This window comes from Canis aureus, chromosome 18, assembly GCF_053574225.1.
Source record: "Canis aureus isolate CA01 chromosome 18, VMU_Caureus_v.1.0, whole genome shotgun sequence".
NCBI classification, from domain to species: Eukaryota; Metazoa; Chordata; class Mammalia; order Carnivora; family Canidae; genus Canis; species Canis aureus.
In genome coordinates this window covers 25,468,624-25,483,137 of record NC_135628.1, presented here as the reverse complement: position 1 = coordinate 25,483,137, position 14,514 = coordinate 25,468,624, and the positions used below count along the sequence as shown (strand labels likewise).

Genomic DNA, 14,514 nt, shown 5'->3' with positions numbered 1-14,514 from the left:
GCTCTGTGATGGTTCCAATTGCTTCCCTGAGTGAGTTTCCAGGCATGGTACAGGGAGGGGGAACCAGGAAGCATCTGATGGGCTCACAGAGTTGAGGGCTCAGAGCTGAGAGTCCAAGGAGAGCAATTTAGCTAGTTGGCAGAACGGAGTACCAAAGAGGAAAGAACTATGGAGAGAGAACCCCCAGAAACTTTTAGAGGGGCTTCTTAGAGTCTTTAGCAGTGGGAATAATCAGCACTAGATTACACACTATGCCAGTTCTTCCAAGCAAATCTTAAAAGCAAGACCCAAAAGGACCAAACTGTTTCCAAGTAATTCAACTGCATCCCAGAACAAACTCAAGAAGTTAGGAATAAAAATATATTCAATTCCAAGCAGGGTAACTTCGCAATGTGTGACATACCATTAAAGATGACAGGGCATGGAAAGAGTCAGGAATATTTCACTCTCATAATGAGGAAACAAATCAATCAAAACTGATACAGGGCAGCCCCGGTGGCGCAGTGGTTTGGCGCCGCCTGCAGCTCAGGGCATGATCCTGGAGACCCGGGATCGAGTCCCACGTCGGGCTCCCTGCATGGAGCCTGCTTCTCCCTTTGCCTGTGTCTCTGCCTTTCTCTCTCTCTCTCTCTCTCTCTCTCTCTCTCTGTGTTGCTCATGAATAAATAAATTTAAAAAAAACTTAAAAAATGATACAAACATTGGGATTAGCAGACAGAAACATGAAAGTTACATCTATATTTGTATAGTCAAAAAAATGGAGATAGGGAAAAGAAAAGAAAGTTCCATATGTGTATGTTGGACATCCACAAGCAGAGGAAAGGAGACAGAAAAAAATATTGGTGGTAAAACAGCTAAAAGTTTTCTCACTTGATGAAAAAGTAGTCATACATAGCTTTAAGCTCAGTGAACCCAAACAGAAGCTACAAAGAAAACTGTATCAGATTACTCAAATTGTTCATAACCAGTGATAAGGAAATCCAAAGATCATCCATAAAGTCACATTATGTACAAAGGAGTAAATGTAAGCATGATGAAAGGCTTCACAATGCAAATGAGAAAATAGTGGACCAACAGCTTTAAAGTACTGAAAGGAAAAAAATCCACCTACAGTTCTTTATCCAATGAAAATATCTTTTAAAAGTAAAGCCAAAATAAAGATGTTTCCAGACATTCAAAAGCTGAAAGATTTCATCACCAGCAGACTGGCAATACAAGAAATCTTAAAGGAAGTGCTTCGGGCAGAAGGAAGATGATACCAGATGGAAATCGGGATCTACACAAAAATTGTGAGCATTGAAATGTTAATTGTATGGAAGTAGACAAAACAGGCATACCAGCCATCCATCAGAAAGCAGAAGATAAAAAAAACAGAGACCTTGAAATCCTAGATCAGCTCATATCCTGGTTCTGTTGCTTGGTGGCTATGTTACTACTTTACTTTTCTGAACATCAGTTTCCTTGTATACCAAACTGGGAAAAGAATAGGTACTATCTCTGGTTTCTGAGCACGAAACCAAGCATGTAAAAGTACGTAAAGAAACAAGACAAGTACTTATAATATTATAAAAACATCCACAAATTCTTCCCCTCCATGGATCCATGCCCTTTCAGTGTGATGGTGCGTTTTCATCTGGGCTAGAGCTTGTAGCTCCATGTGTATTGCCACGTGACTTGTTTTGGCCCGAGGTATCCTTAGCAAGAGGTTGGACAAGCTCATGCACATGAGGGCATACTTTATGGCTGCTTTCAGAAACCTCTGACTACCATGTCATGAATGATCCGAGGCTAGCCTGCTGGATGGTAAGCACATGCCCGTGCCCAAGCTACCAGCTGGGTTACCAGCACCTACGTGAGAGAAGCCATGGATCACAAGCGAACCACAAATGATCACAGACCAGCTGAGGCATCTCATCTCAAAAGCTGACACACAGAGCTGTGAGCAAAGAGGTTGTTGGTGTTTTAAGCCACTGAACTTTGGAGTAGTTAATTACACTGCAGAGGCAAATTAAAACACATTAGCTGGTATTTACATATACATGTGTAAATACGTGAATATACATTCACCAATCTCGAGGACTTTTACATGCTACTACTGATTTAAAGTAAAAGATTTTACTTGAAATTTAGAAACAAAACAAGAAAATGACTATCAAACTGCCAACCCATGGAACTAGTCTTTTCTGGTTTCTTTGCTTTTTTTTGTTTTGTTTTTGTTTTTGTTTTCCTTGCTGCAGCTACCTGGATAACAACTGTGGCATTGTTCTGATGTCATTGAATACAGGGGGATTGATGAGAATATCATGAATTATTATTTCCCCCTGTTGTCAGTTTGCACATTTAGTTCCTCAGGCTTTGACGTGACTTGGGATTAGAAAAACACATACACTCACACAACAAGATACCGAGATCAAACCCACCAAAAGGCTAAAATGAAAGAGCCAATACTAACTAGTGGCAAGAATGTGGAACAGGGAGATATTCCTATCTAGCCAGTGGGATTATAAATTGATATGACTTCTCAGGAAATCTATGTAACAGTGTCTAATAAAAATGAATGTAAGAATACATTATTTTCCAGCATTTTCTGTTCTCAGTGTATGCTCAGAAGAAGTGTATACATATGTGGACCAAAAATATGTATACAAGGATTTTCATAGCTACATCATTATTATTCATCATAGGCCCAACTACAAAGAGTCTAAATGTCCCTTAACAGTAGGATGGATAAATAAATTGTGTTAACATTCCTACAGTGGAATACCACAGAGCAATGGAAAAAGTCAAACTAGTGCTGCACCTAATAACATGAGTAAATCTCATGAACATAATGTTGAATTATAGAAGGTAGACACAAAAGTACATATTGTATGAATCTACATTATCTAAAGATAATGTCCATTTTTGAGAGGAGAGATGAGTGGCTATCGTGGATATGAAGTGTTTTCTGGGCGCATATATATCCTGTTTCTTAATTGTTGGTGATTACAAGTGTTGTGTTCACTTTGCTAAAATTTATTTAAGATGTACACACATGATTCTTTTTACTTCTCTCAACTTTGAAAAGGTTATTTAAAAATTCAGCACTTGTATTGTGACTATATATAAATTTTTGTATGCATGCTAAAGATGTTAAATAGAATCAGCAGTGATCTATATATGTCCAAGTTATATTCATAAGTGGAGAGTCAAATGGAAAAATATTAAATATCTTATTTTTAGTAAAAGCAAACTAGTAAAAGCATTTTAGTAAAAACAGTGTCTTACCTAGTATTGACTATAGTGATGTACAAAATTTATAAAAAACTAATTTAGTGTCTTTGGATTATGTAAGTAATTGCATCCATTATTGAAAATATGAAAAATGTAGATCAGAATAATACACTGCTAGATACTATTTTTGAATGATTGTAGTTTTTAATGTGTCTATGTTTATGTCTTATATACTTAATCAAAATTGGAATGTTCTTCTACAGTATGTTTAGTGTCAATAAAAGGTTTCATTGTATGAATATGCCATAATCTTTTTTAAGGTTTTATTTATTCATGAGAGAGACAGAGAGAGAGGCAGAGACATGGGCAGAGCAGGCTCCCTGTGGGGAGCCCGATGTGGGACTCAATCTCAGGACCCCAGGATTACGACCTGAGCCAAAGGCAAACACTCAACCACTGAGCCACCCAGGTGCCCCTGCCATAATTGATTTAATCACCTTCTAGGAATTTTTTGCAGATTGAGACTTTGAATGATGTTGCATGTGCATTTCCCTGTACACTGTCACTGATATGGAGTAATATTTAAACAAAAGAGTAACATTTTGACAGATTGGCTTAAATTGTTGTTTCTATACAAATTACAGACTCATTTTCATCTTATTCTAGAGGGATAATATTGACAATGGACAGGACTGCCTGCATTTTGGACATTACTTATGTCCATACAAACATTATCATCATGACTCTTACCATAATTATCTTACTATTATGACTCATACCAAAACTCTTATCCATAAATATGAATAGATGAGTTAATGACTACAGGAATAAATCTTGAAGCACTCTCCATGCCAGGAGTGATACTGGGCTTTTATGTTTATCTCAGTTAATCAGCAGAGGCATCTTTCATAGATGGAGCCAATATGAAATTAGATACAGACAAAAAGCAAGTGGTAAGCTTTAAGAATGTAATAATAAGCTATAGCAATTTCATTTTTCTTTGCCTTTGTTTTCTAGGTGAACATAGGGTAGATCAGCTGATGTGATCACTGTATTGGTTTTCATCTTACATTATAAAATTACATAAATGAGTTTATATTTTTTTAATTACTTTGTTATTTTTTAATTAGTTAAAAATATTAACTCATTTATAAGTTAAAATCTTAAGAGATTTTTAAGATTTCTTTCATTGGGAGATCTTCCTGTGCACAGTTCCCATGTATAGATATTTCAGTTACCAAGGATTGGTTAAATAACACCAGTGCCCCAACAACATGGTTCAAGTTAAGTTACTACGGTATATATTAAATGCGAGTAATTGCAAAAGACATAGATTTCATTGATAGTTCTTTACAAAAATTACTGAGTGAATAACAAATGTGCATCATACCTTATGGGCATTTAAGATAGACCTTTTGAAGTCTGTCCATGACTGGCCATCACGCATCTGTTACTCTGCGTAAACACAGGTATCAAAGCATATAGTGTGTTACCTCCCTGTCCTCAGTGATGAAACATGTAACATTTTTATGGATACACCTAACTGAGGGAGGGAATTTAATAAAATTGGAAGCCTAGCAAAGCGATGAAATTTTTGTATGAAATTTTTGTATGAAATTTTCAGCAATGAAAATTGATCATGCTAAAAGTTAAATTTGTATTAAAGATAGATGTAGTTACAGAAGATGTTCACTGGGAATGAAGGCTCTCTACCATTTTGGAAATTCTAGATTTGTAGCCAGAGGATTTTGGTGAAAATGAACATACTGATACAAATGAACACAGTTGTGCCAAAATGGATGAAAATGTCCCAAGGGAAATGTGGGAAATACCAGTCCTCTCTCTCTAAAACAGCTTCACATTAAAGAGACTCTAAAAGAAATTTGACGACATTGAAAACTCAAAGGATAAAATGTTGGCAGCTGATCCAAATTTCAAAAGGAGTATGACCTTTCTTTTATTGCTAACCTTTTAGAAACCTGTGTAAGGTATAATGACATTTCTGATTATTTATGATTTGAAGTGTTCAAATCTTTCTATTTCTTTAGTGAGAAAAATAGGCCTATAAAGCACTGATCTTCTTAATTATATAAAGGTATTCTTAACATCAAACTAGTAAAGAATTATATTTTACTGCTAAAAAATACAAAGAAATCTTCATAGAATAGAACAAATTGGAGGACACCAGGGCCCCATTAGTTAAAAAAACAAACAAAACAGCTGTATTCTCTCAGAAGTTTTCAATGGAAGACAAGATATGAAAACATCCAACTTCAAACAAGCCGGGGATAAGAATAGGAGCACTGCAAGCCATGGGTTTTGCATTTCCTGGTCACTGGGATTGAAAGACTACAAGACTAGAAGTCCTTTTGAAACTGTTTTCTCACCAGAGCAGTAATATCTGAGAGTGTCTAATAGTTGAGGTCTCATTTATCCTGCAGCTTTTCACCTGAATATTATTTAGGCCCATTACACAGTAGAAGCCATTAAACATCTGTGTACTTCCTGGCCACTTCAGCTGTGACAGTGAATTGTTAGATTATTGGAGACACTTTCTGTGTATAAATGTCCTCTGGGTAATGTACAGGGATGAAGGAGGATATGATAACCCAAGCACTGATCATCAGCTCTTGCTCTGTCTACCTTTAAAGTAAGTGAGAGTCTCAAAAAGTCATCTATTTTAAACTCCAATTTCTAGCTGTGAATTCCTTTAATACTAAAACTGCAAATACAGCACAAATGTTAAGGCCAAAAGCTTCAAAGATTAAATCACCTTTAAGGAGTTCCTTACTAATATTGTTGTTGGTCTTGTCACACAGGAAATTTAAGCAGATTAGGGTTGTTCCTAGAAGTGCTAATGGGATAGTTTTCAAGTCCAGTTAAACTATTTCAAGAAAAACTCATGACAGAGATGGCATCTATGTGCGGCTGGTAATGCTATATAGCTTTAAACCATCTCCTGGTTATCAGCACCTTTCATTTCTATTGAGGTACAAAGTTTACATAACATAGAATTAACCATTTTAAAGTGTACAATTCAGTGGCATTTTGTACACTAACAGAGTTGTGCAAACGTCACCTCTTTCTAGTTCCAAAATATTTTCATCACCCCAAAATAAAACCCCATGCCCAACAGGCAGTCACTCTGCATCCCCTCCTCCCTCTAGCCCCTAGCAACCATCAATGTACTTTCTGCCTCTATGGATTGATCTATTCTGGATATTTCATCTGAACGGAATCATACAACGTATGGTCTTTTGTGATGAGCTTCTTTCATTTAGCATGATGTTTCCAGGTTCATCCAGGTCATACATAACAGAACTTCTTTCCTTTTTGTATCTGAAAAGTATCCCTGTGTGCATATGTGCCACATTTTGTCCAGCCATCCATCATTGGACGTTTGGGTTGACTCCACCTTTTGGCTATTGTGAATAAGACTGCTGTAAATACTCGTGTACGAGGATTTGAACATTTGTGTACAAATACCTGTTTTAAAATATTTTGAATACATACCTAGGAGTGGAATTGCTGGGTCTTCGTTTTATGTTGAACTTTTTGAGGAACACCAAACTTTTCCACTCAGCAGCATTTATTTGTATCATGTGTAAGGAGGGGCCTCTTTTTCCCATTCTTGATGCTGCCTCAGGTTCACTTTCTGCCATTCAGTCTGCCCCAAAAGAGGTAAAGTGGCTCACCTCATGGTTTTCCTTGTGAGTCCACCTCCAGAATGCACTTTGTCTTCTCCGGTCCTCTGTGCCAGGACCTCTAGATGGAGAGCCCTGTCCTGGTCTGTGCTGACATAACTACATGGACAAGTATTCCTCTTCTGGTAGTCTGTATTCCAATTAGGCTTTAATTTCCACATTGGCCTCTGGCTGAACAAAAGATGATCTCTGTCTTTTGATTTGGTTTGTTGTATTTTTCAGTTAGTCTGGGGCCTACAGTAGAGTTCACTATGCTATTGGAGGCTCCTTTGGAGATGCTATATTTAGGATATAAAAGTTAATGGTGCCAGAATTTGAACTTCATAGATATGGCCTGGATTTGGAGGTTTAAAATCTAAAAACCACTTAGTTTTAGTAATGCCAACTTGATAAAGTCCTCTAGTATTTCAGCTTCAATTTCCTTATCACTAAAAATGGGGAAATCATATCCATTTTCCTCATATAACAAATACACCATAGGGTTCACTAAAGTGTCAAAGCAAGTGCACAATAACATAAGACCCCACACAAGAGTATGGTTGTATGTAACTTAAAATTTCCTTTCAGATACTTTAACACAGCTTTCTTGTAGTAAATGACCTTTTATAGTATAAGTATATATTTGCATTTCAAAAACATGACCACAAAATTTCCAGCAGGATGATTGCTACAGGTATATGGTACAGAGAAGTTAGTAAGTGTCCAATCTTCAAGTAAAAAAAAAATAGGTAACTTTTTTATGATAAGCATTTACCATCTAATGCCTGATGATGCAGCCAGTGTCTGGCTACTTCTCCATCCAGGTCATTTTATTTATGTATTTATTTTTAAATATTTATTTTAGAGAGAGGGAGCCCATGCATGCATACACACCCCAGAGTAAGGGGAGGAGCAGAGGGAGAGGGAGAAATCTCAAGCAGACTCCCCACTGAGCGTGGAGCCCCATGCTGGACTCAGTCTCATCACCCTGAGATGATGATCTGAGCCAAAATCAAAAGTTAGACGCTCAAGCCACTGAGCCACCCAGGCACTGCCATCAAGGTCATTTAAACTCTGGAATTTAAGAAGTGGTTTTTATTTTGAAGAAAAACATTTCAAGACGACTCTGTGACTATATAAAGAAAATTTTGTGAATTCATATGGCATCATCAGCAGATTACCTGAATATATCTTCAGTAAGAAATGTGCTTATCTTTTTAAATTATCTCAGGTAACACGTCACCTTGCCAAACTCTTTGACAGCATTGCAGATCTGCAGTTTGAAGAAGGTCAGGATGTGTCCACCCACAGAGCGATTGGAATGTACAGCAAAGAAAAGGAATACGTCCCATTCCAAGCAGAATGCGAATGCGTGGGCCATGTAAGATTTCTGAGGTTTTCTGTGCTATGGGAGTATTTTGGGGATAATTTTTAAAGGTTGAATTGAACAAGAAAAAAAAGTCACCTCCTGTCAAATCAGGCCCTGGTTAGTTTTGTGCTCAGTTTCCTTTTTACCCATGGCTAGTGTGACAGCTGTGCCATGTCATCGTCTGCTGTGCTTCCCATTTTGTGTTCATGTGGCTTCAGCACCCTGTAGAGTCTCTGAAATGCTAGCAGTTGAACTGGTCAGGATTGTCGCAGATTGAGTAAGTGGACCCCAGAAAGAGAAGCAGGTGGGACCTCAGCGACTAAGCCTCCTGCAAAGCTTACTGGTTTCGCCACTGAGAGTTTGCGTGAAACAGCACCTTGCAGGAAAGCATGTTTTAAAGAGGCTTGTGGCTCAGGGTTGTGATGTGAATGTTCTAAATGGCTGCTCATAAATAAAGTTGATGGAGTCTACTGTGCTGATGTCACGTTCCCTAATTACCATGTGCACAGACAGTTAAGTTAGCATATTCTCCTCGCACAGCCAAATACCTCGAAAATATTCTTAACGGTTAACTGCAAGAATGGCTCATTATGATTTATGAAAGAGCTCTTGGTGTTTCCAGATGATGTAGAGGGATTGCATCTTTTTATGATGATGCTTGTGCAGCTTGAGATAATCCGCAGAGTCCCTGAGACAGTAGCCTCCATTATAGAGCTATTTGGGTTGAGGTGGGGTTCCTTAAAATGTCCCTTGCAGAAACGTGATGGGAGCTTTTTTTTTTTTTTTTTAAACAGGGCTTTTCTTTATTTCTTTCTTTATTTCTTGCTTTTTAATATTGTACCAAGAAATCCAGCCAAATGAAGGGGAAACAGATGGTGGATTACTTTGATTAAAATATATTTTTTGATCTCTTGGGCTCTTTAGGATATTATTACAGTGATTAGAAAAAGTCACCATAACCTATCTTGACAAAAGTGTGTTGCTGTCTGTTCCCTCCCCAGCAGACTGCTAGCCGACTGGCATAGTGCCCAGAAGGAGGACAGGCCACTTGACGGATATGGTTGTCACTAGTAGGAACCCTTGGTACTGAGAGTTTTCACATTTTCTAATTTGTTCAGTGTAAGCAATTTAGGCCAGAGACTCGAGCTATATACCACATTCATCCTCTGATTGCCTTTGTTTGATAAAAAGATGCTTTTCCTTTTGGTCTTGTCTCTCCCCTACACTTTTATGATTGCTCCTTCCAATTTAGACTATTTGTATTTTCTTTGATTAGTGCTATTTGAATACCTACTATGTACCAGATGCTGGGTTGAGTTTCTGGGGATCCTGAAATGAATAAGACATGATCCCTGTCCTTGGGGAGCTTTTAGGCTCTTTGAAGAAATAGATAATTGGCAGTAATGGGAAGTGGTAATTGTTGTTATAGAGAGTCGGGCAGAAGCCGAAGAAACACCAGAAAGGGAAGGGATCAAACATCTCATCAGAGCTTAGTTCTGAAATCATGCTGAGCTAAGAAGCCATTGTTGGCATAGTCATCTGAACATGAGAGGGTATACCAACTTATATGGTCTTCCCAAATGGACTGGGAAGTTCTTGAGAATAGGTGGCCATATTGAGGACAGGGATCCGAGTGTTGGGGAAATGCTCTAAGGATACCTGATTTCCTGAAGGAACTAGTTGCTGGGAAGCATTAAGAATTGTGCTTCATAAAAAGAAAAGAAAAAAAAAAAGAATTGTGCTTCATGACTAAAGTAGTGATGAGATCAGAGACCTTGAACTCAGGCATGTGAATAAAACTCAGTTATAAAATCAGAGGTGAAGGCTTTTTGGATGTTGAGGACATTGCTAGGGCAGTGCTAACTTTTTCTTTCAGTAGGCAAGGCTGTTAGCTCATTAATTACACATTACTCCTTCCCAGTTCTCCAGAGAAAGATTCTAGGAATGAATGTTTCTGCCATCTTCATAGTGGAAGGGCAAAGAAGTTTCTTCTTTTTTTTAAAGACTATACTTATGTGTTTGTTTGAGAGAGAGAACAAACATGAGTGGATGGGGAGCAGAGGGGAAGGGAGAGGGAGGGGGAAAGAATCTTGAGCAGAGCCAGATGTGGAGCTTGATCTCCCCATCCCTGAGACTGTGACCTGAGCTGAAACCAAGAGTTGGATGCTCAACTGACTGAGCCAACCAGGCACCCTCCCCCCCTCAAAAAAAACAGTTTTACTATCTTCACGATCTCATGTTGTTCTTGGAATTGATTTTTAATAGTCATTTTTTATTGCTGAGATCAACTATTTACAAATAGTATACATACCCTTTTTGTTATATAATGGAAACAGATATATGGGTAAATACAACAAAGCATATTTGGATAGGATAGAAAACTGGTTAAAATATATTTGTGGGGATAAAATAAACTTGAATTAAAAAAAAAAGATTAACTTTCACAAGTCAGCAGTTGTCCTATCTCTTATACTCTCCTGCTGTCTAATTTTTGACAAGTGTGAAGATGAGAACCAGTAGGAAATATAATTAAGACACTTGCTGGAAACACTTTGTCCTAAGACTAAGAACTAAGAAGATTTTAAAGAAGAATGTTCAGTATATGTAAAAATTATTTTTAAAAAAACCCAGTTTTTCAAAATCAATCTACCACTATCCCCAAAGCTCCAGAATATTATTCTAACCTATTATTCTGTAGATCGCTGGGAGTTTGGTTTCTCAGAACACTGTGCCTTACCACAGGGGATCTTGGTCCAGAACCCCCTTGTCTTCAGGTCTGAAAATGAATAATTGAGAACACTTCCTCTGTTGAGGCTGCAGAAAGTTATTTGCCATCCAGTGGGTGAAATAAGATGAGCACTGTTCTAGGAGAAATCAGGTTCAATGGATTTGATGCATTGTTGTTCACTTTACTCCTTGAGTTATACCTCTTCTAGTTTTCTATCCAGATTTCAAATAAATCTGGGGTGCCTGGGTGGCTCAGTCAGTCAAGCATCTGACTCTTGATTTCACCTCAGACCATGAGATCAAGCCCTGAGTCTGACCCTGCGCTCAGTAGGGTGTCTGCTTGAGATTCTCTTCCTCTCCCTCTCTCCCTCCCCCACCCCACTTGTGCTCTTGTGTGCTCTCTCTCTCTCTCTCAAAATAAATAAATCTTAAAAATAAGTCTACCTGAGGCCTCTCAGGGGGCCTTTGAACCCATGGGGGGCTGGAATTATCTCTCTTCTGTAGTTAAGTCTGTGCTAAATTGGTTCACTTTGCTTCAAAAGGTGGAGACATGGCTCCTGCGACTTGAACAGACTATGCAAAGTACAGTGCGACATTCTATCACAGAAGCCATAGTGGCCTATGAGGAAAAACCAAGGGAACTGTGGATCTTGGATTTCCCGGCACAAGTTGCACTAACAGGCTCACAGATCTGGTGGACAACAGATGTAGGAATAGCCTTCAGTAGACTGGAGGAAGGCTATGAAACGGCCCTAAAGGATTTCCATAAAAAACAGGTATTTTATAGATTCGTGATTTTGAGACTTGAAGGGACATGAAGAGGTAAACATTGATTCCTCCATCATTTACGGAGTGTCTTCTGTGTGCTGGGTGCTATGTTGGGACGATTTTAGCAATCAGTGCTTTGATTTTTCTTTTTCTAGCTTTGTGTTATCCTTCCGGTTTGCTACATGGTTTAAAAAAAAAAAAATCACATCCATTATCCCCCCAGCCTCTAGGATATCACACATCCTTAGATATGGTGCCTATTTCTGTCCTTCTGTATAAGACTCTCCATCTAGGCTAATGGTGTATTTATTACAAAATACGTACACGATCTGCATGACTCAGAAAGATGGAGGGCTGTTGGGCAAAGACAGATGTTTTCATGTATTTTGGGTTTTGGTTAATTACAAATCACAGATGAGCAATTTTGGAAAATGGTCTATTTTGAATTCCATTTTATTCACCCCACTTAGGTTGTGACCTCTCCTCAAGCCTCCCATCCTAAGGGATGCTAGTAGTTGTGGCATAATTCCGACTTCCTGTTGGCTTTTAGATTAAGAGAATATTAGGCTTGAAAGGCATTTAAATATTAGTGTGTCTACCTTTCTTGGATAAAGTACAAATGCAGAGACACTAAGCAATTTTCCCAATGTTGTGCAATTTGTAAGTAACACTGGCCGGACCTGCAGAATTCAGAATGCTTTCCACTGCTCTCCTTTGCGTGTCCTCTTAGCAGTAGGTTTATTTTTTTACATTTTTAGAAAAGATTTTATTTATTTATTCATGAGAGACACAGAGAGGGAGAAGCAGGCTCCCTGTGGGGAGCCCCATGTGGGACTCGATCTCAGGACTCTGGGATCACACCCTGAGCCAGAGACAGATGCTCAACCACTGAGCCACCCAGGCGTCCCTCTTAGCAGTACTTTTTTTTTTTTTTTTTTTTTTTTTTTTTTTTTTTTTTTTTTGGGCTATTTGATTATTTTATTGATATTTTGTAGTGTGACATAGTAGTTAGTTTGGAGAAATGGAAATCACTTGGTAACAACATAATCCTCATCTCTTTTTTCTGGTAACAAAACATTAAATATTTATATTGCAGCAGTACAAAGTGAATAGGTCCAAATTTCTTTGAGAAGTTAAGAATTACAGGCCATACTAAATTTTTATTTTTCACAAATATCTTTGCATCATGTAGGCAATGTTGAAGTCCCAATCTATCTTAATATTTTACAATCATCAGTGAAATAAATGTCATTACACAAAAATAAAAGATGCATAAATGAATGAGAAAATAAAACTTAAATTTGATTCCAGGAAACCAAGCAAATATAACCTGGATGATAGCTGGTATCCTGCATTAATAACTCAAAAAGGAGGAAATTTTGATTCTTTGTGATTGAAATAAGATGACATATCAATTCTCCTCTTACCTAAAATCCTTCTGTGGAACATGTCACCAACATTTATTTGAATACTTTCTTTTTTATTTTTTTTTTTTCTTTTTTTTTTTTTTTTTTATTGGTGTTCAATTTACTAACATACAGAATAACACCCAGTGCCCGTCACCCATTCACTCCCACCCCCCGCCCTCCTCCCCTTCCACCACCCCTAGTTCGTTTCCCAGAGTTAGCAGTCTTTATGTTCTGTCTCCCTTTCTGATATTTCCCACACATTTCTTCTCCCTTCCCTTATTTTCCCTTTCACTATTATTTATATTCCCCAAATGAATGAGAACATATAATGTTTGTCCTTCTCCGACTGACTTACTTCACTCAGCATAATACCCTCCAGTTCCATCCACGTTGAAGCAAATGGTGGGTATTTGTCATTTCTAATAGCTGAGTAATATTCCATTGTATACATAAACCACATCTTCTTTATCCATTCATCTTTCGTTGGACACCGAGGCTCCTTCCACAGTTTGGCTATCGTGGCCATTGCTGCTAGAAACATCGGGGTGCAGGTGTCCTGGCGTTTCATTGCATTTGTATCTTTGGGGTAAATCCCCAACAGTGCAATTGCTGGATCGTAGGGCAGGTCTATTTTTAACTGTTTGAGGAACCTCCACACAGTTTTCCACAGTGGCTGCACCAGTTCACATTCCCACCAACAGTGTAAGAGGGTTCCCTTTTCTCCACATCCTCTCCAACATTTGTTGTTTCCTGCCTTGTTAATTTTTCCCATTCTCACTGGTGTGAGGTGGTATCTCATTGTGGTTTTGATTTGTATTTCCCTGATGGCAAGTGATGCAGAGCATTTTCTCATGTGCATGTTGGCCATGTCTATGTCTTCTTCTGTGAGATTTCTGTTCATGTCTTTTGCCCATTTCATGATTGGATTGTTTGTTTCTTTGGTGTTGAGTTTAAGAAGTTCTTTATAGATCTTGGAAACTAGCCCTTTATCTGATATGTCATTTGCAAATATCTTCTCCCATTCTGTAGGTTGTCTTTGAGTTTTGTTGACTGTATCCTTTGCTGTGCAAAAGCTTCTTATCTTGATGAAGTCCCAATAGTTCATTTTTGCTTTTGTTTCTTTTGCCTTCGTGGATGTATCTTGCAAGAAGTTACTATGGCCGAGTTCAAAAAGGGTGTTGCCTGTGTTCTTCTCTAGGATTTTGATGGAATCTTGTCTCACATTTAGATCTTTCATCCATTTTGAGTTTATCTTTGTGTATGGTGAAAGAGAGTGGTCTAGTTTCATTCTTCTGCATGTGGATGTCCAATTTTCCCAGCACCATTTATTGAAGAGACTGTCTTT

At 38.1% G+C, this 14,514-nt stretch overlaps 1 protein-coding gene across 1 annotated transcript in view; it reads left to right on the top strand.

Moving 5' to 3' along the window:
* The window catches only part of DNAH11 (dynein axonemal heavy chain 11), a 324,061-nt gene that overhangs the window by 80,331 nt on the left and 229,216 nt on the right, over positions 1–14,514 (top strand). Inside the window, 2 exon segments of the mRNA XM_077856567.1 lie at positions 8,128–8,277; positions 11,535–11,768. Of these exon segments, the coding sequence (XP_077712693.1) occupies positions 8,128–8,277; positions 11,535–11,768 (384 nt within the window).